The sequence below is a fragment of the Diabrotica undecimpunctata genome, chromosome 3, assembly GCF_040954645.1.
Source record: "Diabrotica undecimpunctata isolate CICGRU chromosome 3, icDiaUnde3, whole genome shotgun sequence".
NCBI classification, from domain to species: domain Eukaryota; kingdom Metazoa; phylum Arthropoda; class Insecta; order Coleoptera; family Chrysomelidae; genus Diabrotica; species Diabrotica undecimpunctata.
In genome coordinates this window covers 44,522,965-44,547,334 of record NC_092805.1, presented here as the reverse complement: position 1 = coordinate 44,547,334, position 24,370 = coordinate 44,522,965, and the positions used below count along the sequence as shown (strand labels likewise).

Genomic DNA, 24,370 nt, shown 5'->3' with positions numbered 1-24,370 from the left:
TCTGTAATAATCTTTGTCCCTTTTCCATCTTTTTGTCTAACAGTGTGAATGAAAAATTTCCACCTTAATTTTGTTATTTGGCAGGTGGTATCTTTAAGTTTTGTGAGGTTTCTTATCCAGTTATTCCTTCTTCTCCTATCCTCCTATTTGACAGTCGTCCATTGATCATTTGTCTTTCCATCGCTCTTTGTGTCTTCGCTATTGCTATATTAGCTATTGTCCAAGTTTGACACTCGAATGTATGGACGGGAAGAGCACACTGTTTGAACAGTTTTATTTTTAGATATTGAGGATAAAAAATCGCGATATTCCACAAAAGGCATTTATATAAGATGAATCATACCATTAAATAACAGTAAGCAAGTGAATGCTGGGAGTGTCATGTCATAACGGCTAATTATACAGTCTGGCTTCAAAACAAATCATACCATAAAACCACAATTAAAGTCACGTCCGGCCAACAAACATAGTTCTGGCAGTGGTTAGTGTTCCCGGTGGGGGTCTAAAATAAATATTTATTTAACGTATAAAATAAGAGATGGATTGTTCGACTTACCTCGTCAAGAGACCACTCAAAATATGCATCATTTATCCTGAACGTCGAAAAAAAAGAAAGACAGAAATGGCGATAACTGCTGTGTCACCAGCGCTTGGATTTTGTGATGCCAAAATCGGAATTACTATGATCTGCAGTTGGATTCTGAAGAAGTAATTTAGATGATATCTGTACTTGGCGGATAGTTGGCGAGATTACCATTAATTTAAAGATTTAAAGATTACCAGAAATTTAAATTTTTGTTTCCTTCTCTTTTTTCCTTTTAATTTTAGCAAATTTCCTGAAATTTTTTTTGAATCCTCCTTTCTTATTTCGCCATACCATTGTTCAGATAAAGTCTCTCATTCGCAATATTTCTTAATTTGTTTTTCTTTTCCATGATTTTTTTCTTCTACATTCGAATTCGATCAGACAGTGTCGATCGCCTATTTTAGTTGCATTTTAAATGGTGGCATTTACATTGAGGTATGTTTATATGAAGTTTATACCAATTGTTTTCCACACATCGCACGTATTGTGACAAACTAGATGACAAACGAAATTATTTATGTGTTACGATTGTCAAGACAATCCCTAAATCTTAATTCAATCGATCATCTGTGGGGCACCGTTCAAGAACTCGTTACTCTACATATCGATAAATAAGCAGTTCAAACATACTCGTATATTGACAATAATATTTTTACTATGAACGATATATTTTAATATTAGTATGTTAATAAATAGATAATTTTAATTAAGTATTTTAGTGATAGAAAACAACTTACCTTATTATAATCAAAAGTGATGGTAATGCCTTCAATGGTAAGTAGTTTATCACTAAAAAGAAAATATGTAAATGAGCGAAACACAAATTATTAGAAATAATATATTATAAAATATAATAAATTAATAAAAAAAGTTCTTCTTCTTCCTACTTTATAAATAGGCTTAACGCCTGTTTTACTTCGGTTTGAGCCTCAATTGACGTTGTCTGACCATCTTTTCCTCGGTCGTCCCAATGATCTTCTTCCATTTGGCGATTTGTCTCTTGCTATTCATACTATTCTATTTTCTGTCATTCTTTCGATGTGTTTATTCCATTTCACTTTTCTTCTTCTGGTCCACGCGTTTATTTCCTCTATACCACATCTCGCTCGTATTTCCCCACTTCTTACTCTGTCTCTTAGAGTTTGGTTTGTTATTTTTTGTAAGACTTTCATTTCTGTTGTTTCCAGTAGGCTTTGTGTTTTCGCCGTATCTGCTCTTGTTTCCGCTGTGTACGTCATTATCGGTCTTATTGTTGATTTATATATCCTGGTTTTCGTTTCTGTTGTGAGGTATTTGTTTCTCCAGATTGTGTTGTTGAGACATCCTGCTGCTCTGTTTGCCATGTTCACTTGTTTTTGTACTTCTTCTTCCACTTTTCCGTAGCTTGACAGTTTTATTCCCAAGTATTCAGTTTCCATCACTTGTTCTATTATTTTGTTATTTACGACTAGTTTACATCGTCTCGGTTCCGCTGATATAACTATCGTTTTAGTTTTCTCTGTTGAGATCTGATGTTGTATATGAGCGCCGTATCTTCGAATTCTTTAATTAATCTTTGTAGGTCATCGTCATTTTCGGCTGTTATTATGGCGTCGTCGGCGTAGCATATTATAAAAAAAGTTGATAGATAATATACTGGACTAACTAGAATTAGTATAGCATAGGAATGGGAAAATAGATGGCGATGTATGCAGTACAGCTAAAACAGGATAGATGAAATGGAAAGAGCCGATGGGTTGGAAAGAGGTGAGTGGTATACTGTGTTACAGAAAGATTACAACAAAACTAAAAGACAACTTTAATAAACCTGTCCTGAGATATCACGTACATCGTCACCTATGATGTACGTCATTGATCGCTGAAAAAGAAAAAAATCAAATAATACATATGGCGAAAATAAAAATGGCTTCGCATATGAGTAAAGTAACAAGAAGGCATAAAATAGGGAGGGAATAAATATATTAGGGGAAGTCTTGGTATAATACCAATTGTTATCAGGGGAGAATTGGTTACGATGGTTGTGATTAATTAATTAATTAATTAATTACCCAGTATCACTTAGTTACGAGTTCCTTGAATAAATAGCAGAGAAAGACCAAAGAAGATCTAGTGAGAAATTCTTAGACAAGATATGTCTATGAAATAAGAATAATATTGACATAACCCAATATGTAAACATTTAGTTATAAAAAATATGTAAACAACGTAATTTAGTTGACCGACCCCGCATAGGGATAAAGGGAAAAAAGTGACAAAGAAAATAATGTGTACTAATAAAATATATTTTAGAATTCTTTTATTACAAAAATAAAACTAATGATAATTTTTTTTATAAAGAGTTCATTGAATTAATAGAAAGTATGTTATTAACACAACAAAAAATTCGCTAATTTTTATGCACGGAATGCGGATCATTCGCTGGCATATGCAAATAAAATAACGGAATTAGATAATACTAGTAGTAGTTAATTTACAAGATTCCCAAGAAGTATTTTTAGAATAACCAAACACATATTTCAAACAGTGTATTTTTTTTCTTCAGTAGAATGACATTAGAAACAAACAACTATATCCACTTAGAATATATGAAAAAGAAACAGCATAAACATAGAGCCAAACTAGATAGAATAACCAAAAGAACGATGGAGGTTAAAATAATTCAAGATAAAACGTGAAAAATAGTTTGCTAATCTAAAAACAAAACAAATCAATAAATGAACCGAAAAATAGCACTAGGAGAAATAAATATTTGATAAAAGGACCTTTCAAAAGGTAACCAAAACTTAGTTAGAATAGAATAGTTTGTAATCTATTTTGGTACCCTTTACGATTTAAGTATTCTTCTTGACTTGAATGTAAGACCAAACATTCACTTTTTCTGGGTATTGAATACAGTAATGATGCATCCTGATGTGATTTTTTGCAGCCCAATGCTGGCAAGTTTAAGAATGACATGGCCGTTTAGGAGAAACATAACTTCTAACAAAGAACGTTTTTTAAAAACTTATTCAGCCCGTTTATCAAAAGCTTTTTCTACTAGTTCTTGCACTAAACTAGTTTTGTAGGGACGCCATTTTTTTCCTATTGAGGTTCTAATAAGTAAAAAAAAATATTTAAAAATCCTTTATAAAATGTATATAATTAAAACACCCGATCAGGCTACATCACTGAACGTTTTCGAAATTAATATTCCGTCATCAGTGTTATCTAGATGTACACGTTTTGAGCAACTAAATTCTTCTTCTTCTTCAGTGCCTTATCCGGATGTTGGCGATCATCAAGGCTATCATGGTTTTGTTGACTGCTCTGCGAAACAGCTCTGCGGAGGTCATCCCAAACTATTGTCGGAGGTTTTTTAACCACGAGATATGACGGCGTCCCGGTCCCCTCCTGCCAAATACTTTACCCAGCATAACGAGTTGAAGAATTCGATATTTTTCTTCGTTCCGCATCACGTTCTGGAGGTATTTAAGTTTACGTTGTTTCACTAAATTAAGCACTTCTTTTTATTTTTTCATGCGCTGTAGGACCTCAACGTTGGTGACATGGTCCACATACGATATTTTTAGTATCCTTCTGTAGATCCACATTTCGAAGGCTTCAATCCGCTTTTCTGTGGCTTGTATCAGTATCCAGGCTTTAATTCCATATAGTAACACTGGAAGAATATAGCATAAAATATAAAATGGATAAATGTAGACCATGCCATTACAATTCTGGATCTAATCTCTTGAGCGCAGTCGCATTGTAAGTTGAGGGTAGTTCCGAGGTAAGTGAATCTGTTGACTCTCTCGATCTCTTCACTACCTGTTATTAGTGTCCCGGGATCTAAATTTACACGGCTGACAACCATGAATTTAGTTTTCTTAATATTATGGTCTAGACCGTATGTTACGCTCACAGTTCTCACACTTGGTCAAGTGAGACTTGTAGATCATTTAGGCTGGTTCCTAGTAACACAGTGTCATCGGCGTAGCGAATAGTATTGATGTATTCACTGTTCACTCAGATTCCCATTTCTAGGTTTGTGAGGGCTTCACTAAAAATTTCTTCAGAGTATATATTGAAAAGAGTCGGCGAGAGCACACAGCTTTGCCTTACTCCTCGCATGATCTTCACTTGGTCAGTCAGCTGGTCTTCGACCTTGACTTGAGCACGCTGGTTCCCGTATAAATTCATGATGATCCGAATGTCCTTCTCATCCAATCCTGCTCTTTATATGGCGGCGAACATTTTCTGGTGCTGACAACGGTCAAATGCCTTGGAGTAGTCAATAAAACAAATATAGACATCACAACTGACATCGCGGCATCTCTGAAGTAGAACGTGTAAGGTGAAAAGTGCTTCACGTGTACCCATGGAATCTTCTTCTTCTTAAAGTGCCTATCCGTTCCGGATGTTGGTGATTATCACGGCTATCTTTACTTTGTTTATTGCAGCGCGGAACAGTTCAGTGGCAGTCGTGTTATACCACTTTTGTAAATTTTGAAGCCAGGAAATGCGTCTTCCTCCCGGTCCTCTCTTACCATTTACCTTCCCTTGGAGAGTCAGCTGGAGAAGGCCGTAACGTTCTTGATTTCTCATTACATGTCCTAGGGAATGGAACCCATGGAATAGCGGAATCAAAATTGCATTTCACTGACATTTTCTTCGCATTTCTTGTAAATTCTGGCATGTATGATTTTAAGAAAAATCTTAAGTGCATGACTCATAAGGCTGATAGTTCGGAAATCCTCGCACGTTTTCGCAGATCGTTTTTTTTTGATAGTGTTACAAATGTTGACAATAGCCATTCCTCTGGGATATTACCTGAATCGTATATGGCGTTAAACAGTTCAGTTAACTCCTTTGTGCTTAATTCACTCATCACCTTAATAAGTTCAACGGGTATTTCGTCCGGACCTGTAGCCTTACAATTCTTAGACTGTTTTAAAGCTGCTTTCACCTTACTTTCTAATATTAACGGCCCTGTCATGCAATTTATTTCTAGAAGGTTACCTCGGTAGTCCCAGAAAAGTTCTTCGATGTACATTTTCCAGGTCACCAACTTCTCCTTAACTGTCGTCACCAGGTTCCCGTCTTTGTTTCTGAGAAGATGTGTGTTTCTCCTCTTGTATTGACCAGTGGCTTCTCGAATCTTTCGGTAAATATTTATATGATCGTGTTTTACTTGGAGCTTTTCGATTAGGAGATGTTCTTTTCCCGCATTTAGCATGATGTCTTTGATATAACTCCATCTTTGTTCTACACTCTGTTCTTGTTGTTTAGCGGTTTCTAGTTTGTCTCTCATTACATCTCTTACGTTCTGACGAACTACGGGGTCTTTTAGAGTTTCCTAATCCAGGTTCTGTTTAGGTTTACCTTTGAGGAGTTTATTTAGTTTGAGTTCTATCTGGTTCACTAATGGGTTGTGGTCTGATGAAACGTCTGCTCCTAGGAAGGTCTTCGACGAAGTCAAGCTGTTCTTGAATCTTTTGTTAATGAGAATAAAGTCTATCTGTTTCCTCATGATATTGTTGGCTGTATCTGCAGGTGACTTCCACGTATAAAGCCGTCTCGGGGAAGTCTAAACCAGGTGTTAGCAATGGTAAAATCTTCTTCCCGACAAAAACAAAAAGCCACTAAATACTTGGGTAAAAACCCGTTAAATGTTGTTAAACTGAATTTAGGTTACATTATTTAATATTATATGCTAGGATGTTTTTAGTTACAACAGGAATTGATAACATGGCAACGTAAGACTCCACTGGAGGTTGCTAGTCCTGAGACAAAGTGTCTACGAGGACTTGTTGATAGCAAATCAAAATTTCTTCTTTAATTCTGTTTACTGAGGACTATAACATTGTTTTTTGGTTGGAATATTCGTATAGGTAAAGTTGAAGAAGAGTTCTTTGTTCGATTCTTAGTATTTTTTTTTATGTTCATCAATTTGAGTATAAATATGCTTTCACTTTCTTGTAGTTAATAAGTAAAAATATTTATTGCAATAATTAAAATTTTTATTATACACAAAACTTTTTCTAAAATTGATTAAACATCCAAAATACCTATTAAAGGATTTATTGCAGTTTTAGCAACAGTTTTAGCGACTTTACAGTTTTAGCAATACGGTAAATCATTTTATAGACAACGTATACGATGTTATAAATGATTATATCAAAAAATGCTTAAGACATTGCGGAATGTAGTATACCGTATGCATTTAATACGTTTTAACCATAAAATCCGATGGAAGTACGGCATACGATTTTTTTAATACAATTATTATTAACTCTAAGTAAAGGCCCTCATACACATTCATGTATACTTGAACAGTATACATGCACAAGTATACCGAAACGTATGTTGGGCAATACTTGCATAAGTATTGTAACTGTACAAGCGACATGAGACTTGAGGAAATATTAGAATTTTTGCTTGTGCATGTCAGACTTGCGCAAGTGTAATTGTGTATGTGTGAAAGACTAGTACAAGTTTGAAATAGTTGAGTTTTGACCATTGACCATTCGTCTAGATGAACGATATTGTTGTTCCCGCTAGACTGGTGCAATACGAGTTTGGTTACGACGAGTTACATGAAAAACGGACATCGAGAATGTCTCGAAGAATTTATTTCGATTTACGAACAGGAGCCATGTCTGTGGTCCGTAAAAAGCAAAGAGTACCACGATAGGGGAAAAAGAAAGACGGGATATAAAAAACTGATACAAAAATTGCAGCAAATCGACCGAAAAGCAGATCGTGATGCAGTTGTTACAAAGAAATTAACGCCTTCCGAACTAATTACAGAAAGGAGAAACAAAGAAGACACTTTGATAAAGTCTGGAGCTGGTACCGGCGAAATATATACACCCAGGTATGTTCGAGTTTCTGGGAGACCAAGATATTCCCAGGCATTCGTTCTCAAACTCGAAAGAAAATGCTGTACGTATGAAATATTTGTATATTTTGTATATTGTTAACAAAGAGTGTTATTTCGTGTTTGAAAAAATAAAAATGTTTTTTCCCAAATGTTCGTTTAATTAATTAAATCGGTCTGCCAAAACAATTTACCTTCACTTGCAAAGTATTTTATAAATTTGTTGCGTATATCTCTGGCTGATACTGGCACATTACAAGCATTAGTTCGTAGTAAAGCTTGTAAATTTGAATTTTGCGTTGTAAATCCATTGGCGACTGTAACATCTTCTGTACCTTTGAGATCAAAATATTCATGTGGAGCATAGACATAGCCTAATTTTGATATCAAAAAGCTTTTGTAATGAACAACTTGCCATCACAATATTTTTTATTTCCTAATTAAATGTATTTACAATAATACGACGAGTTCTACTTAATCTGTAATTATAAGTTTTCTTCTCTATGCTTTTTAAATCACTTTGCGTAAATAGTTTTAACATGTCGATTCTGAAAACAAAGCCATCATCTGCTACAAACACGTATGGCAGATTTTTTCTCTGTCCGACATCAAAAGGAGGCGGAATATTCAGCAGGTTTTTCTGTAACTTGTCAAAAAGTACTGTGTTTTTGAGAACACTGCCATCAGAGACCCGTCCGTTCGTACCGAAATCATATAATAAAAACTTATAGTTAGCGTCATCAATAGGCAGTAGAACCATACTGTGCATTCAATAGACAAAGGTAAACCCCCAAATGCCGAGAAAGTTTTAGAGGAATCCCAGTCAACCGAGGCTCCGTTTCGTGAAATAACAAAACTATAAGATTTCTACACCTCTTCCATTACAACCGGAACCGTCGACTCCAAAGAGTAGTATTACAGGGCGACCTCCCACCAAACGAACATCAGCAGAACAATGTAACAATGTTCTGAAATCCATCGAAGAACATTTCAAGAGACCCAAAATTAAAGACGATCGACATGAAATTTTTGGAAAAAATGTGTCCAGTAAACTTCGAGATGTACAAGATCGCACACAACGATTAATCGTAGAAAAAAATAATTAATGAAGCATTGTTTATGTCTGAAACTGGTCAACTCCCTTTGACCCATTCTATTAGTTTCTCTAGTGGTAGCAATGTTCAGTCACCATACATTTACATTACAGCAATGCTACAAGCGAACTTGTGGAGTTTTTATCTCCGAATGGTGCGTCTCTAATTTGACTAATTTGTAGTTGTACTCAAATAAATTGCTTTTACTACAGTTTTACTAATGTCAGTTTGAATTGTTTTATTTTTTACCTTTAAATAATTTTTTAGCACTTGAGATAGTGCACGACACGTCTCAGGAATGATGTGGCCTAGTGCTTAAGGTGAGATTCTGGTTGAAAATTTTAGATTCTCGTATCTACTTCCTGTTGCAAGAAATAGTAAGGTTGCCGTTGGTCTTTCGTCAGGACGTATAGCTTCTCACAAAATAGTGACTTATTTATTAATTAGAAGAGTTACAAGTGATAATAACTGCAAATAAGTTTCTTCGTCCATTCGTAAATAATTATACCAATCACGTGGGTACACTTTCAATTTATTTAAAAGATTCGCATGTGCCGGTTTCTCTCTTCTTTAGCCATCCCTTACATCAAACTGTACATTTTTTTTGTTGTTAGAAGAATTTAAGAAGTAGAACGGCTGCAGCAGCGGCCAACATGTTGTCGTACGACGATGACATGGTCCAAGTTTGAACTGATGCACTTGTGCATGTATACTTGTACGTGTGTTGTCGACCCATATATACGGTATACTTGCACAATAAACTTATATTACTGTATATAACACATTCATATATACTGTTCAAGTATACATGAATGTGTATAGTGGCCTTAAAACCACAAGTTGTCAAAAAAAGTCCTATTACTCTCTCCTGGGTACCATTTTGAAGAGATAGGATAGGATCAGAATTTGTGACATGTGTCAGTGCTGTCGTACCTATTGTCGATCGGCATCGAAACTATTCGGCGATAAAATCGGTAATTATGATCTTTAAAAGGGTATGGAAATTTATGTAAAATCTTATAGATGTTAAATATATTTCAGGTAACTACAAAAGCTGTTGAAATCAGAAGTGCAGCTAAGTGGTTTTCGAAAGAGAATTTAGCTGTAAACTTAGATAGAAAACCAACCTTACTTTTAAATTGAACAAGAGATTGGTAAGAGGGAACGGTAGCAATTACTGGAAGTCTTCTTTCCGAAGGTTAAATGGGGTGATATAACGTGTATGCCAAGATGGATATGCTACGGGAATGAATTCTTCTTTCTTTCAAATTATTGCGTACTTCTGCGCATCTCACGACATAACTATTTCTAATAAGTCCGGTAACATCACTGGTCAAGCAATGTAATAGAAAGCATAAATAAGTCAAATTATATAATAGTAAAGAAATTAAAAGTAAAACTCACGTAATGGCATCACAAATGGGGTCGAGAATCTAGTAAGGTAAGTTCAGTTGAACTATCGCATTGAAATAATTTAAAGTTTAGTTGATGGAAATTAAAGTCTTTAATGGCAGAAGAAGCGTAGGAAGACGTAAAATCGCAAAAATCAAAGGCAGAAGAAGCGTAGGAAGACGTAAAATCTCGTGGCTACGCAATCTCCGTGAATGGTTTGGATGCAGTTCAATTGAACTACTCAGGCGCGTAACCAACAAATGATTTCCAATCTCCGATAGGAGCGGAACTTGAAGAAGAAGAAGATGGCAGAAGCTGTTTTTTCAAAATTATCTCAATATTATTTGATTTGACTCTCCCAATTTCATAAGATTCCAGAATATCCAATATATTACTCTTTTTGCAAGTATGTAAGAGTTTAACATTTAAAGGGAATATTTGGTGGACTGATTTGATGACAGAATATGGTTGGAGAAAGCAGAGTAAGTACTGCAAGTTTCTATGTTTTTGAATTTATTAATTGATTTTTCTCAAGAAACACCTAAATCCTTTTTTGGTTTCGTCCATTTTCTAGGTCCACACTCCTACTCTATTTAAAAGATCTTAAAATACTGCACATAAAAAAGATGTAGTTTCTATGCTACATAAGTCTGGGGTTTATAAGATTTGTTGCGCTTCTTGTAAAACAGTTTACATCGGCCAAAGTGGCAGGAGAATAAAGACCCGCATTTCAGAACATCTAAAATTAATTAAAAAATAATGCAAAAACACAGACATTGGCAATACTAACTCCTCTGCTTTTCTCCAACCATCGATATTCTGTCGAGAAACCACAGCTATTCCGTTCTAGATGTTAAACTCACACACTCAGACACACACTTGCAAAAAAAGTAATAGATTGGATATTCTGGAATCTTATGAAATTGCTAGAGATAAATCAAACAATATTGAAATAGTTTTGAAGAGATAGCTTCTACCATCAGAGCCTTTTATTTCCATCGACATAAACTTGTAAGTTAATTTAATGCGATAGTTCAACTAAACTTACCTTACTAGATTCTCGACCTCATTTGTGTTGTCATTTGTTGAGTTTTACTTTAAATTTCTTTCTCTCTCTTTATAAGTAGTTATGTTGTGGGATGCGCAGATGTGCACAATAATTTGAAAGAAGGGTAATTTCCGCACCATATGCATTTTGGCATACACTTTACATCACCCCATTTAACCTTTGAAAGGAAGACTTCCAATAATTGCTACCGTTTTCCCTTTAACAGTCTCTTGTTAAAATCCAAAGTATGGTTGGTTGCCCGTCTAAGTTTACAACTAAATTCTCTTTCGAAAAGCACTTAGGTGCACTTCTGATTTTAACAGCTTTTGTGGTTATCTTTGTGTTTATAAGCACGTATCGTTAACATCCATTAGATTTTACATAAATTTCCATAACCTTATAAAGATCATAATTTATGATTGTATCGCCGAATAGTTCTGATGCAGATTGACAGTCTTCGTCTAGCCATTCACGTCCACATCTGAACATAAGCCTCTTCAAGTCTTCCTTTCCATTGTTTTTTATTGTACGCTACTTGTAGCCAATTTTTCCCGGCAGTCCTTTTCAGATCATCTGTCCATCTCATAGGTCTGCCTTTGGGTCTTTTGTGTTGGTATGGTCTCCAGGTTAAAATTGATCTGTGCCATTTGTTTAGATCGCTCCTAGCTACATGTCCAGCGTATTCCCATTTCAACTTTAATGATTTTTGCACCACATCGGTGACTTTGGTTTTCTGTCTTATCCATGTGTTTGTTTTCTTGTCCTTAAGTGATATACCTAGCATTGCTCTTTCCATCGCGTGTTGAGTGACTCTAAGTATATTCATATTCTTTTTTGTGATTGTCCATGTTTGTGCCGCATAAGTTAATATCGGAATAATGCATGCATCAAAAAAAGATTGACAGTAGGTATGACAATATCGACACATGTTACAAATTCTGGTCCTATTCTCTCTCCAAAATGATACCCAGAAGAGAGCAATTGGACTTTTGGAGTCCTTTTTAATAATTATTTCCTATGGCGTTGACAACCTTACCAATTTTCTTTAATTATACACCGTGAGTAGCAAATTTTTACATTAAATAAACTTCTAACCACTAAGTTCTTAAAGTTGTTTATTCTTGTGCGTTTCAGATTAAGATTTGTTGTTTGACTTAGTTGAGACTTAAGTTAATAATTGTATTATCTTACAAACCACATTAGGGATATAGTTTTCATTACGCACGCTTTTTTATTATTTCAGACTTAATAAATAGTAATTTCAATGTGTATTTTACATTTATTTGTTGCAAAACTGTTGAGGTGATTTTAATCTCATTGTATGTGTTTAGAGGCAAATAAATTACTGTTTGTTGTTTTTGCTCGACACTGGTGTTAGCGTCATAAGCGGTTCAAGCTGTGCTATTCTCCGTTCATAAATTGTTGAGAGCACGAAATCTGCCTCAAACTCATAAAACGGTCGTAAACCATAGGCGTTCCTGAGGTGTTTATTCATTAAATAATAATATAATATTTTTTAATACTGTTATATATATAATATTAATAATATTTTAATACTAATATATTTAGCAAAAAAACAATTAAAACTTTCACGGCTAATGTTATGTAATTATATTATATTAATAAAAATAAGAATTTAACCATTAACAATTTTGTAAATAAGAATACCTTATCTCTTTGGATATTTCAATACTAATCTTCGCGTTTATAATCACTTTACTAGAAAACCTGGAATTCATATCCGAAGGTACTATTCGTTGCAAGATAATTAGGATGGAATTCCCCAAATTTTTAATAATATAATGGGTATGCTTTGGCCACGTGCCTCGTTTGTTCAGTTTATATTCGAAACTTAACTTAAAAGGGTGAAGTTATTACGAACGAAAACAATTTTTTTGTTTAGTACGTTTTTGATCGCATGTAATTTACGGCTCGTCGGTGTGTCCGCGTCTACGGCAGTAATTAGCGTCTCGAATAGGTCTTTTGCGAATTATATGCAGTGCGTGAGTGATTTTTTATTCCATATACCTACGAACATATACGTACCTTTCGCTCGTGCTCGTTTTGTTGGATTGTTTGTGATGGCTTCATCATCAACATCATCAAGTTTTACACCGGTACTGTTGCGTACAGTCAGTAAGTCTGTCTATTCACCAAGAGAGAAGACTATTGTCCTGAATGTTCACGATGCTCTGGTTTCTCAGAATCCCACAAACACTGTTCGCAACATAGTCGAAAGTTGTGCCAACATGACTGGCGTAGGAGAGTCAACTATATATAGGTTCCTATCAGAAAGAAAAAAACACGGTATAGCTAACCCAAACACAAACGAACACTTAAAGAGAGGGAAAAAGCTTATTGAAATTGATGAATTTGCCAAAAATGGTATTCGAAGGAAAATTCATGAATTTTTTTTTCAAAAAAGAAATACCAAACCTAAACAAAATTTTACAAGAACTTAGAGACGACCCGGATTTGCCTCATATCGGACGAACTAAATTGTGGCAAGTTTTAAAAGAATTAAATTTCCTGTGGGAGAAATCAGACCGAAAATCACTTTTGATTGACCGGGAGGAGATAATATGTTGGAGAAGAAATTATCTAAGATCCATACGAAAATTCCGGGCTGAAGGAAGGCCCATCTTCTACCAGGATGAAACTTGGGTAAACTCAGGTCATACTCTAAAAAAAATTTGGTCAGATAAAAATATATTAAGCTCCAGGCAAGCCTTTATGGAAGGTTGGTCTACTCGTATCTCCCCACCTTCTGGTAAAGGCAGTAGATTAAGAATTTCTCACATTGGCAGTGAAAAAGGATTTGTTAAGCATGGTTTGTTGGAATTTCAGTCCAAAAGCACAAAAGACTATCACGAGGAGATGACAGCTGATGTTTTCGAAGAGTATTTTGAGCAGATGATTGAACACATACCACAAAATTCAATTATAGTATTAGATAATGCACCTTATCATTCACGACTAGTAGAAAGACTTCCAACGACTGCGTGGAAGAAACAGGATATTCTTGACTGGCTGCGGAATAAGTATCTGCCTTACGAAGATGGAATGGTAAAAGCAGAACTTCTAAAAATTGCCCGGCAACACAAATCTAAGTTCAAGGAATACGTAGTTGACAAAATGGCGGAAAGGCGAAACATTACAGTCCTTAGACTTCCACCCTACCACTGCGAAATAAATCCAATTGAACTCATTTGGGCACAAATGAAAAGTTATGTGGCTAGAAAAAATACGTTATATAAAATACAAGCTGTACGTGAATTGTTATACGAGTCTTTACAACATATTACAGAATAAAACTGGAAAGATGCAGTAAGGCATGTAATAGAAGAAGAACAAAAAATGTGGGATCTTGATAACATAATTGATGCGACCGTAGAGACACAACCGCTAATTATTAACTCTCAAGATGACTCGGATTCCGAAGTTAATCCTATTTATTTTGAATTTGAATAGTTTTCTAATCGTAATTATATATATAAGGTAAGTAATAATAGTTGTAATCGTAAGGTATTAAAGGGGAAAGGCGCAAAATGTCGCCTGTCAAAATGTTCAATGTGTTTTAAATGTATCCATTTTTTTTCAAATCCTGAGAAAACTAAACAGCATTTTTTAAAAATTTAAAGGCAGAATGAAATATTTTTTAGAATAAATAAAAAGTTTCTTTTGCATGCAATATTTTCAATTAAAAATTATACTATATTTTCTCTTTTATTTTCACCCCTGTTACATAACATATTAAAATAAACATTGTAGAAGTTTTCAGGGACTTTCTGCCCTGAGTAATAATGTAATCTTTCATTCTGCGTTTAAATTTTTCAAAAATATTTATTAGTTTTCTCCGGATTCGAAAATAATGGATACATTTAAAACACATTGGAAATTTTGCCAGGCGACATTTGGCGCCTTTTTCCTTAATTAAATAAATGTATCTTTTACAAATGGCAAGAAACTTTTTATTTTTGAATAAAATAAATAAGTTTTATTAAAAAATACAATTTACATAAGTACAATTTAAAAAATATATTTATTTAGTTCAAATAAATGTTTCAATCATATACTCTACGACACTGGTCGTTCATCTCTAACCATTCCTAATACCCCCGTAATAGAATTATAAGGTATTGTATTCCTTCAGATATAAGGTGGGTTAGTCGAAAACGTCTTAAACCGTCAGTTTTAGGTTGGTTTTTACTATTATATCGTATTACCTATCCTTTCTGTATTTCAGTTTTCTAATTAGGGTTAAACTTGTAGTGAGCTATCAACAAATTGTGAACCGACTATAGACCGATTGTAGTGTTATGCCTATATAACGAATTTTAACTATGTTCGTTTATTGTGGGGTGACTATTCTTGGATGTACTGATAATATTCAGTAAAGAAATATTTGTCATTTGATTCTGTACACGTGTGTTCTTTAAAACATATTCAACGTAGAGCTATAAATTCTAAAATTGATCAACAAAGCTGAGTGCGCTCGATCTCTCGCTGCTCTGTTAGGATCTCAGGGGCCAGTATCTTTTTTATTTAAAAAGGAGTCGCATATTTAAAAACAGTAATGGGCTACAATAAAATGGTACAGTTAAAAGATGCTACAACAGGCCTACCAAAAAATTGTTAGTACAGTTACGAAGTATATAATACGAGTTAAGTATATTTTTCACAAATGTAGATTTAAGTTTCAGAATAAAGATCGTAGATTAAAAAAAAATAACTGATAAAATAAGATCAAACTAAACAAGGTGCAAAGATGAACTCAAGCTAGAACTAGGACTTAAGAAGACGAACTCATGACATCAACCCTTTGTCTCCCAAATACCATAAAAATGTAAGAGTTACATTCTCCCAGAGGTATTTACAAGTACCATCCATTTGAACTAGGTATCAAATAAATATGTTTATAATAACAATAGATGATTGAAAAACGAACGGTACGTTTAGGGAACGTATTAGAATATATTAAGTTAAATTACGCGCGCAGATATGTTATTTAAGACAATATTTGACTATATATGAGGTAAGCTTAATAGGTTTTTACAAATGTATTCAAAATTTTATTGGAAAGTGTTAGTATACCGAGATTTGAAGCTGGTACTTAAAAGTACCTTCGCTATTAAAAATTAAAAGTACGTCGGATCAACATAGATTCGTAAAAAAATTCGAAATATACCAGGGAAAAACGAAATTAAACAAAAAAGTTTACAGAGTATAATCTTGGGGAAAGAAGAGTACTTTTTCAACATAAAGTGAATGGGGAACACACAAAATAATTATTTTTGATAATAAGTTCATAAAATAAAAATTAGAAACTACGTTTGCATGTGGAACAATAAGACGGAATAGAGTGAAACATCCAAAGCATATGACTGATCACAAAAAATTCACAAGAGGAAACGTTACTGGTTTCCAGAGGAAAATACTGATATTTTATTTGTCAAAAGAAAAGATAATCGAGTAATACACTTCGTTTCAAATTTCCATGGAACAGAAAAAACGACTGTAACTCGCAAAGATAAACTCCATTGAGGTGGAAGCTCCAAAACTTGTACAAGACTACAACCGTTTCATGGGTGGCGTAGAACATCATGATCAATTACGTGCATTATATACCATAGACTATTTTTTTGGTTTTATAGAAATAGCCTTTGTTAACGCGTGTGTGTTTGCCAAAAAACAATTTTAAATGGAAGAAACCACTAGTTTACTAAGCTTTCGTCAAGAAATTGCTTTAGGTCTTATTGCATACCAAAGTAAGGTTCAAGAAGAAATCCTTTAGCAAAAAAAAAGATGATATAATTATAGTGTGCCATTAAGTCTACGCCTAGGACATTTGGATAACCATTAGTTACAATATGAAAAAAAGAGGGACAGTTGCGAAATATGCAGTGTCAAGAGTGGAAAGTCCAAGCCCCACTAAAAATGTTCTACCTGTGGTGTGTTTCTTTGCTGCAACGAATAGAAAAATTCCTTTGCAGAGTACCACGAAATAAATATAAATGTTTGGTATTATTAAGTGCCCGTGGGGAGTTGTCTGTCTCCCATCAGACGCGTCCCCAGGTGGTAGATAGGGGAACACCCTAACCCAATCCATAATATATTCGGCAAAAAAATTATACAACCATCTCCCTTTGCAACTTAAATCTACAACTTTTTTCCATAACTTCCATAAATTGACAAAAGCTTATCTATCTGAAAGACCTTATTATTCAGTGGAAGAGTTTCTTAACGAATAATTTAGTATTTTAGGTACAAGCAACAACGTATTTTTGGGTATCATATTATGCAGCAGTTTAAACTTATTCGTAAACTAATTCACAAGGTTTTATTATGCAATTTGCAATTTAGTGAAATTTTGCAATAGATTGTATATTTTTTTATGTTTGATTCTGTGATATTGACAATTTATGTAATTTTAGTAAATTTTAATTGTTGTTGTTATTATTATTATTATTTTTGACTTTGTAACGAAATATTTTGCCTACCACATAGGATATATTTATAGGGGGTTGACAATTGGGACAGAAGTTACTGAGGTGGAGATAGGGCAAGCAAAATAAACGAAACTTATGCGAACGGCACTCAGGATTTGTTTGAAAAGCTGGGATCGTGTATAAGTGAATGGCAAGAGGATTGGATTGGGGCAACTACAAAAAAATGAAACAAAGGGGTACTTACACAAGTCTCGTGGAACAAACAAAAAAAACACAGGACGGACTTCTAGCAATTTAAAATGGACGCTGCTTCGAGGTGCCAAATTATAACGATTACAACAACTAGTTGTAACTATTGAAATAATTAATAGAAATACAAAAATGGTTAGGAGACTTTTCTAAAATAAAAAGACAAAATGGTTCAGAGAAATAAATTAAACATTCATTACTGTCTCAACACAAACAGTTACAAAATACAGATGGCACAAAAAAAATACTATATTAATAGTTACAGAGATTTATACCAAAATAATAAAGGAAAAAAAACTTACATATGTCCTATTCATTTACAAACTCTGTTGCCACAAAACTTACAAATGTTACTGGGCCATAAACTGTGGCAAATAAAAAATTATTTCAAATAAAAAATTATCTTTTTAAATAATGAAAGCAATTATTATTATTAAAAAAATGTCTGTCTTTACTTTGAAATTAAACACAAAAAGTTACCTGGATTTTCACTAAACTACTTTAAATTTTCTGTAATCTGGACACTGGAATTTCTGGGGGTAGAACTGGGCTTCACTGGAATTTCTGGGGGTAGAAACTGGACTTAAACTCTCTGCGTAACGAACACACGAACAAATTCATCTCCAAACTGTCAAAAAGCCTGGGATGACAACCAGGGAGAAACAAAACGGGGATGGAAACAACGATTCTTCCAAACCTCACTTAAACTGCAACTACACATTGGACACATTAAACTGCTACTATTAACTTTACACATTTTCCATAAAAAAAAGACGAGGGACAAAGATATTTCAAATTTAAAGAAACATTTTTGACTAACACTGTAAGCGACTGTAACCGACGGCCGCCTTAGCGATAGTGAGTTAATTCTTAAAAATCATTCGCTTCTCAACTTGTTATAAACAAAACACAAGACGCAAGAGCAAAATATTTATTTGAAAACACAGTATCGAGCGGTTTAACGATCAAAGAATGCCGAGAAAATACACATCTGTGAAATAGTAAACAAACTCTAAAATGGTTTATAATCGACCTCGGGCAATCATCAATTGAAAGAATTCGGTGTTTAAATACGTACGAATAGCAAATGAACTACACTAAAAATATGCTTCGATACTTTAGCAAATAAGAGGGGATTTCAATACATATCCAAAGGATTTGCAAACGCTACAACTTTTGTAAGCTTTATCCATAAAATTTTACAATTTTCAGTGACAATAAAGCATATTTCTATTCTATTCTATAACCGGTCGTAAGACCGGTGGGTAGTTGGAAAATTAAAATACCAACCGCGAACCAAAACAGACTAAGGTGTGGCAATCCTAACAGAAGAATCTCTGGCCCTCCAGGTTGGGGGTTGGGCTAGAGGCTGACAACCTTTTTTTGTAAAAAAACATATGTTACGGAACCTCAGGAACTATTAGCTGGACAGAACTCACTACGACGAATCTGCAAACCAAAAATGGAACTGAGATTGGGAATATGGAATACCCGAACCCTGTACCGAACTGGAGCACTCACATATTTACTAGACATACTAAACACATACAAAGTAGATGTTTTAGCACTGCAGGAAAAGCGGTGGACGGGAACTGACACTCTTGACAAGAGAACCCATTCCATATATTATAGCTGCAATAAAAGCCAACACATAGATGGAGTGGGATTTATTTTAAACTAAAAAACAAAAGGCCTAATTATTGACTTTAAAGCCTACAGTCAAAGAATGTGCTATTTGCGCTTAAAGGTAAATTCTTTAATTACAATTTGATCAATGCACATGCCCCAACTCATGATGAACCAGAGGAAATAAAAGAACAGTTCTTCGAAAACTTAGAACAAGCCTACAGAAGATGTCCCAGAAATGACATTTAGATTGTATTAGGTGACAAGAATGCAAGAATAGGACGAGAGCGAGTTTTCATGCCCAAGATAGGAAAGCATAGCCTACACATCAGTAGCGATAATGGATTACGACTGATAAACTTAGCAGCAGCACTCAATATGACAGTCTCAAGAACATACATAAGAAACCTGGACCTCTCCTGATGAAAGAACAACGAGTCATATTGATCACATCTTAATACATTCAAGGCATGGAACAGACATAATAATCTGCATAAGTTATAGAGGCGCAAACATAGACTCAGATCATTGCCTAATGATCTCAACATTGAGGGCTAGAATTTGAAACACCAGTAAAGAAAATAAAATGGATACAAAAAAGTGGAATGTGCAAAAGCTGAGAGATGCGAAAATTGCAGAACGGTACTCGGAAAACATCATCAACAGGCTAAGGAATCAAAATGTAAATGAAAAAGGGCAGACAGATATAGACTCCGACGTTACCAGTATTAAGGAAGACATTGAAGCAGCAGCGAATGATGAAATAGAAACAGAAATTTGTGCTCATAAAAATCATTGGTTTGACGATGAATGCAACAATGCAACAAAAGAAAAAAATGAAGCCTACAGAAAGATGCTTACCAAACGAGCTAGAACAATTGTAGATGATTACCAAACATAGAGAAGAGAAGAAAAAAGGATACACAAAAGAAAAAAACCAAACCACCTAAATACGGAACTAAAATATATAGAAAATCTTAACAGAGAGAAAGAATTCAGAGCATTCTATAAGAAAGTTAACATCAACAGAAAAGAATTCAAGGCAACCACAAGACAATGCAGAAGTCAAAATGGCAACGTATTAACAAGGAAAGATGTACTGAGTAGATGGGTGGAATACTTTAACAAGGCACTTAATGTGGAGGAAGAAGAAAAAAACTTGGAAGACGAAAGAAATGAGGTAAGAAGAGTATAGGAACCACCAACGATTCTTGAAGTTAAAGATGCAGTTAAAAACTAGCCAGAAACAAATCACTCGGAATGGATAATCTCCCAGCTGAATTATATAAAGACGGTGGCCTAGATACCATTATGGCATTACAGCAGCTTATAAAAGAAATATGGACACAGTATTATTATGTGTAATTATCGTTTTGTTTTTAAATATTTGAATATTGTCATTTCTGAACGTAATAAAATATTTTAAATAAATTTATATTATATTTACCAACAGTACCTTTCAGTACCGTTAACCGTAATATATTAAAATAGTTTTAAAGCTGTGTTTTAATGGTTTTGTTAAAAAACAATAACTATTTTAAACAAGGAAAATAGGTTTTTAGACAGTTATCTGACAGATTTTAGTTCTTGGTTTTTGCAGAAAGTAGGACTTTGCAGAAGTACCGTCGTAGGATACAAATGGTTGTAAATTATTATTTGCTATCATATTGGTAGTCTCTTCTTAATACCAAAAGCGGTAGAAATAGTAAGTCCGTCATTATGAACGTTTTTACCTGAATTAATTATAATACATATATGTTATTATATCAAATTATAGTTGCTTTTATTTCTTTCGCCTTTTCTTATTTTATACGTTTTATTATATATTCAATATCATATGCGAAAAACCATGTTATACTTTGCAAATTAATTATCGTGCCTCCACCACAAATATATTTGTATGTCGGGCCCGGCCCAAATATTTTCTTAATTCATTTTGCCACACCCTTTATTTGAAAGTAGTTCAACACTTACACTGATTTTAATAAAATTAATTGTAAATATAGGGGGCGTAGCTCAGATGGTAGAGCACTCGCTTAGCATGCGAGAGGTACAGGGATCGATGCCCGGCGCCTCTTGCGCACATATTGAGAATTAAAGGGTACACATCCTTGTCGTACGCCTCGTCTTGTAGGTATCTCTTTAGATTTGTGTTGGTCTACTCCAATTATGGCTTTCCTTATAACTATCGAATATTTAATGTATAAAAATTTATTTTATATGCCCCTGGCCGATATATAATAATTCACTGAAGTTTTGTTTACTCAGGTGTTTGGGCGAGACATCTAAAAAACATTAACTGTCTAGATAACATTTGCGTTTTAATTGAATAAATTTCTACAATCTTGAAAGCTCAGCACTCTTAAGGTCCATTATTGAATAAAAAGCGTAATTAAAAAGAGTTTTGATTGGCTGGCAGCGAAAACTGGACGGGGGCTGAGAAGGAAAGGCCAAATGAATCGAAGAGAAGCAGATTCGGTTCGGAAGAGATAAGATCTCGGCATTTTAATTTTCAAAACTGACAATTTTTTTGCTTAATTTCATGAGTTAAGAGGTGTATTTAAACTCAAAATACTATTTGGCAGTATTTTTCAGTGAGTTAGTTAATCACTAATTTGTTATGATGTATCCCATGTGAATGATTAAAAAACATTCAATGTTTGACCTCCCCAAGATTTGTCCATTTTGTGTCTTCATGGGTCCGTCCAGACCATTTGCAATTTGTATCCAATTCCAAGGTAATAAACCTTCTTAATAATTTAAAAGAAAATACACAGCCAGTGAATCAAGGTTATGTTTCTAAGCAATTTTTCTAAGTAAAATAAACTAAGATTTGCTTCTATGACAAATTTAAAAAATATAAATAAGTAAATAAAATTATGTTTTATGTATTAGCTAATTGTTATGTCTCTTCTTTTAAATAAAGTTAACCTTAAAAATTAGTTAATAATCCAAAAAAGTTTGATACGTCATTTCGACATATGAAAGTAAGTATTATCTTTTTCTGTCATTTGGTATAAAATAAAAATTTTAATTCTGTTTTGTTAAAAGGTTAAACTCAGTGTAAGTAATGTTGATCAAAATTAGGATATTTTGAATTATAATAATTGATTAAATTGCTACAAATAGCCCAAATGTAAGGTTTGTTGATAAATTTGGATAATTTTATTTGTAATAACTATTTATGTGAAATAGTAATAAATATGTAATGTTTCTCTTTAAACCAGGAGTTTAAAAATATTTCCTTTAAAAAGATTTGCACCCTTAAAAATGATTTAGGTAAGAAAAACCTTTCTTTTTATCCAGCAAGAGGGTTGTTTTAAACGGCGTCCAATTTAAATAGTTTAAGAATCTTATTGTGTTTGTTGCCCAGGAAATCTCTGTAAGTATTTTTTTGTTATTTCTCTTTTGGTGTAGTTAGTTTCCCAGTTCCTCAAATAAAACAAACCCTATTCACGACCCCAGCTCTCCAACCAAAACAAGAGTAACGGTTCTCAAACGTTTCAGTTTATTTGCTTACTCTATCTCCAGCCCAATAATTGTTTAGTTCCCCCTTTTAATCCCCTATAAACAATGATATATTGTTACAAGTGATAGCCAATGAAGTAGGCAAATTAAATCGTTACACTATGAGTGTTTCTACAGTAAATAATGCCCTAGTATCAAAGTTTTTCTAAATTCCAGTAGGGTTCCCGTTATTCTACCGTCTAGTTTTTTGTAGATAAGTTCATGTATTACTCGAAAGAATACTTTTAAATCTCTGTTCATTAAGCTGATCGTTCTATATTCTTTAGATTTTTTTTCGTTGGCTTTTTTGGATATTGAAATAAACACAGATATTAGCCATTCTTTCTGAATTTCGCTAGTATCGTTGATTTCATCAAATAATTCTACTAGTATACCAATGTGTTTTTTTGCTAGTAGTCTTTAGATTTCTTTAGGTATTTTTTCCGGTCTCATGGCTTTAACCGTTTTTTATTTGTTTTGGTGATTTTTCGATTTCCCCTTTGGTAATTGCAGTTCCCCTTGGTTCGAGTATCTCTTTTATTTTCTTCGTCCGCAAAAAGCTCTTTTATATATTTTCTCATCATTGAATTTTTCATACATCTTTAAAAGTTTATGAGGAATGTATGATGAAATGTATTTGATTTCTTTCCAGGTTTTGCTATCAACCTGTCAATTTCTACATTTTTGGAACATACGTTAACTTAAATGATACATTGAATAGATGAGTAATAGCTGTCTTTGGTTGTTGAAATTACTTTATTATTTCGCCTATTGTAATCTTTATATGTTCAATAGTCTGGTACATAGACAAAAAGTAGGAAGTCCAGATATCTGTCTTATATGATGAGAACCACTTAATCATAAATAAGTTTTTAAATTATTCAAAGACACAATTTATCTTTACTTCATGACAGATTTTAACCTTGCTCTAATTATACTTCATATTGCGTATAACTAGGAAACAATTATCTGAAAACTGGTTATACAAAATCCGTTTATCCATTTAATTAAAAGTAAATAGATGATAGAAATGAATCTCTCATGCTTTTGTCCTATCATATTACTGCAACGTTGCAAAATGATTGTGAAAGACTTATTTAATGTTACCGTGAACTTAATTGTCTATGTCATAATCGATAGTTTTATTTCTGCAGTTGCAGTTGCATGTTTCTTTATCAGAAGGACGAAGATCAACAAAGGCGTAGGTTATGAAAAGGGTAGGGCACGAATATACAGAGGGCGTGTTGGTTTGTACTACTAGTTTTAAAATTACTTAATAATAACAGGATATCTAGGATATATAAGAAACATTCAATTTATGTAGATTGTTTTATTTTTTTAAACTATTGCGTATAGTTTTCCTCCGGCTAAAGTAGTAGTGCAGTCATATAGGTACGTACTTGAGATAGAATAAATAGTTAGGAATATTTGAACCCGTTAATATTGATATATTTTTATAAATAATTTAATTTCAGTTAATATATTTAATCATAAGATCTTATTTAAAAGCTAGAGCTAGAGCTCTAAATAAAAATAATTAAAAAAAATAAATTTAAAAAA

At 33.6% G+C, this 24,370-nt stretch overlaps 1 protein-coding gene across 1 annotated transcript in view; it reads right to left on the bottom strand.

The window, feature by feature from the left end:
- The window catches only part of Traf4 (TNF receptor associated factor 4), a 559,644-nt gene that overhangs the window by 514,762 nt on the left and 20,512 nt on the right, over window positions 1-24,370 (bottom strand). The window contains exon 2 of the mRNA XM_072525830.1: window positions 1,324-1,375. Coding sequence (XP_072381931.1) covers window positions 1,324-1,375 — 52 coding nt within the window. The remainder of the gene's footprint in view (window positions 1-1,323; window positions 1,376-24,370) is intronic.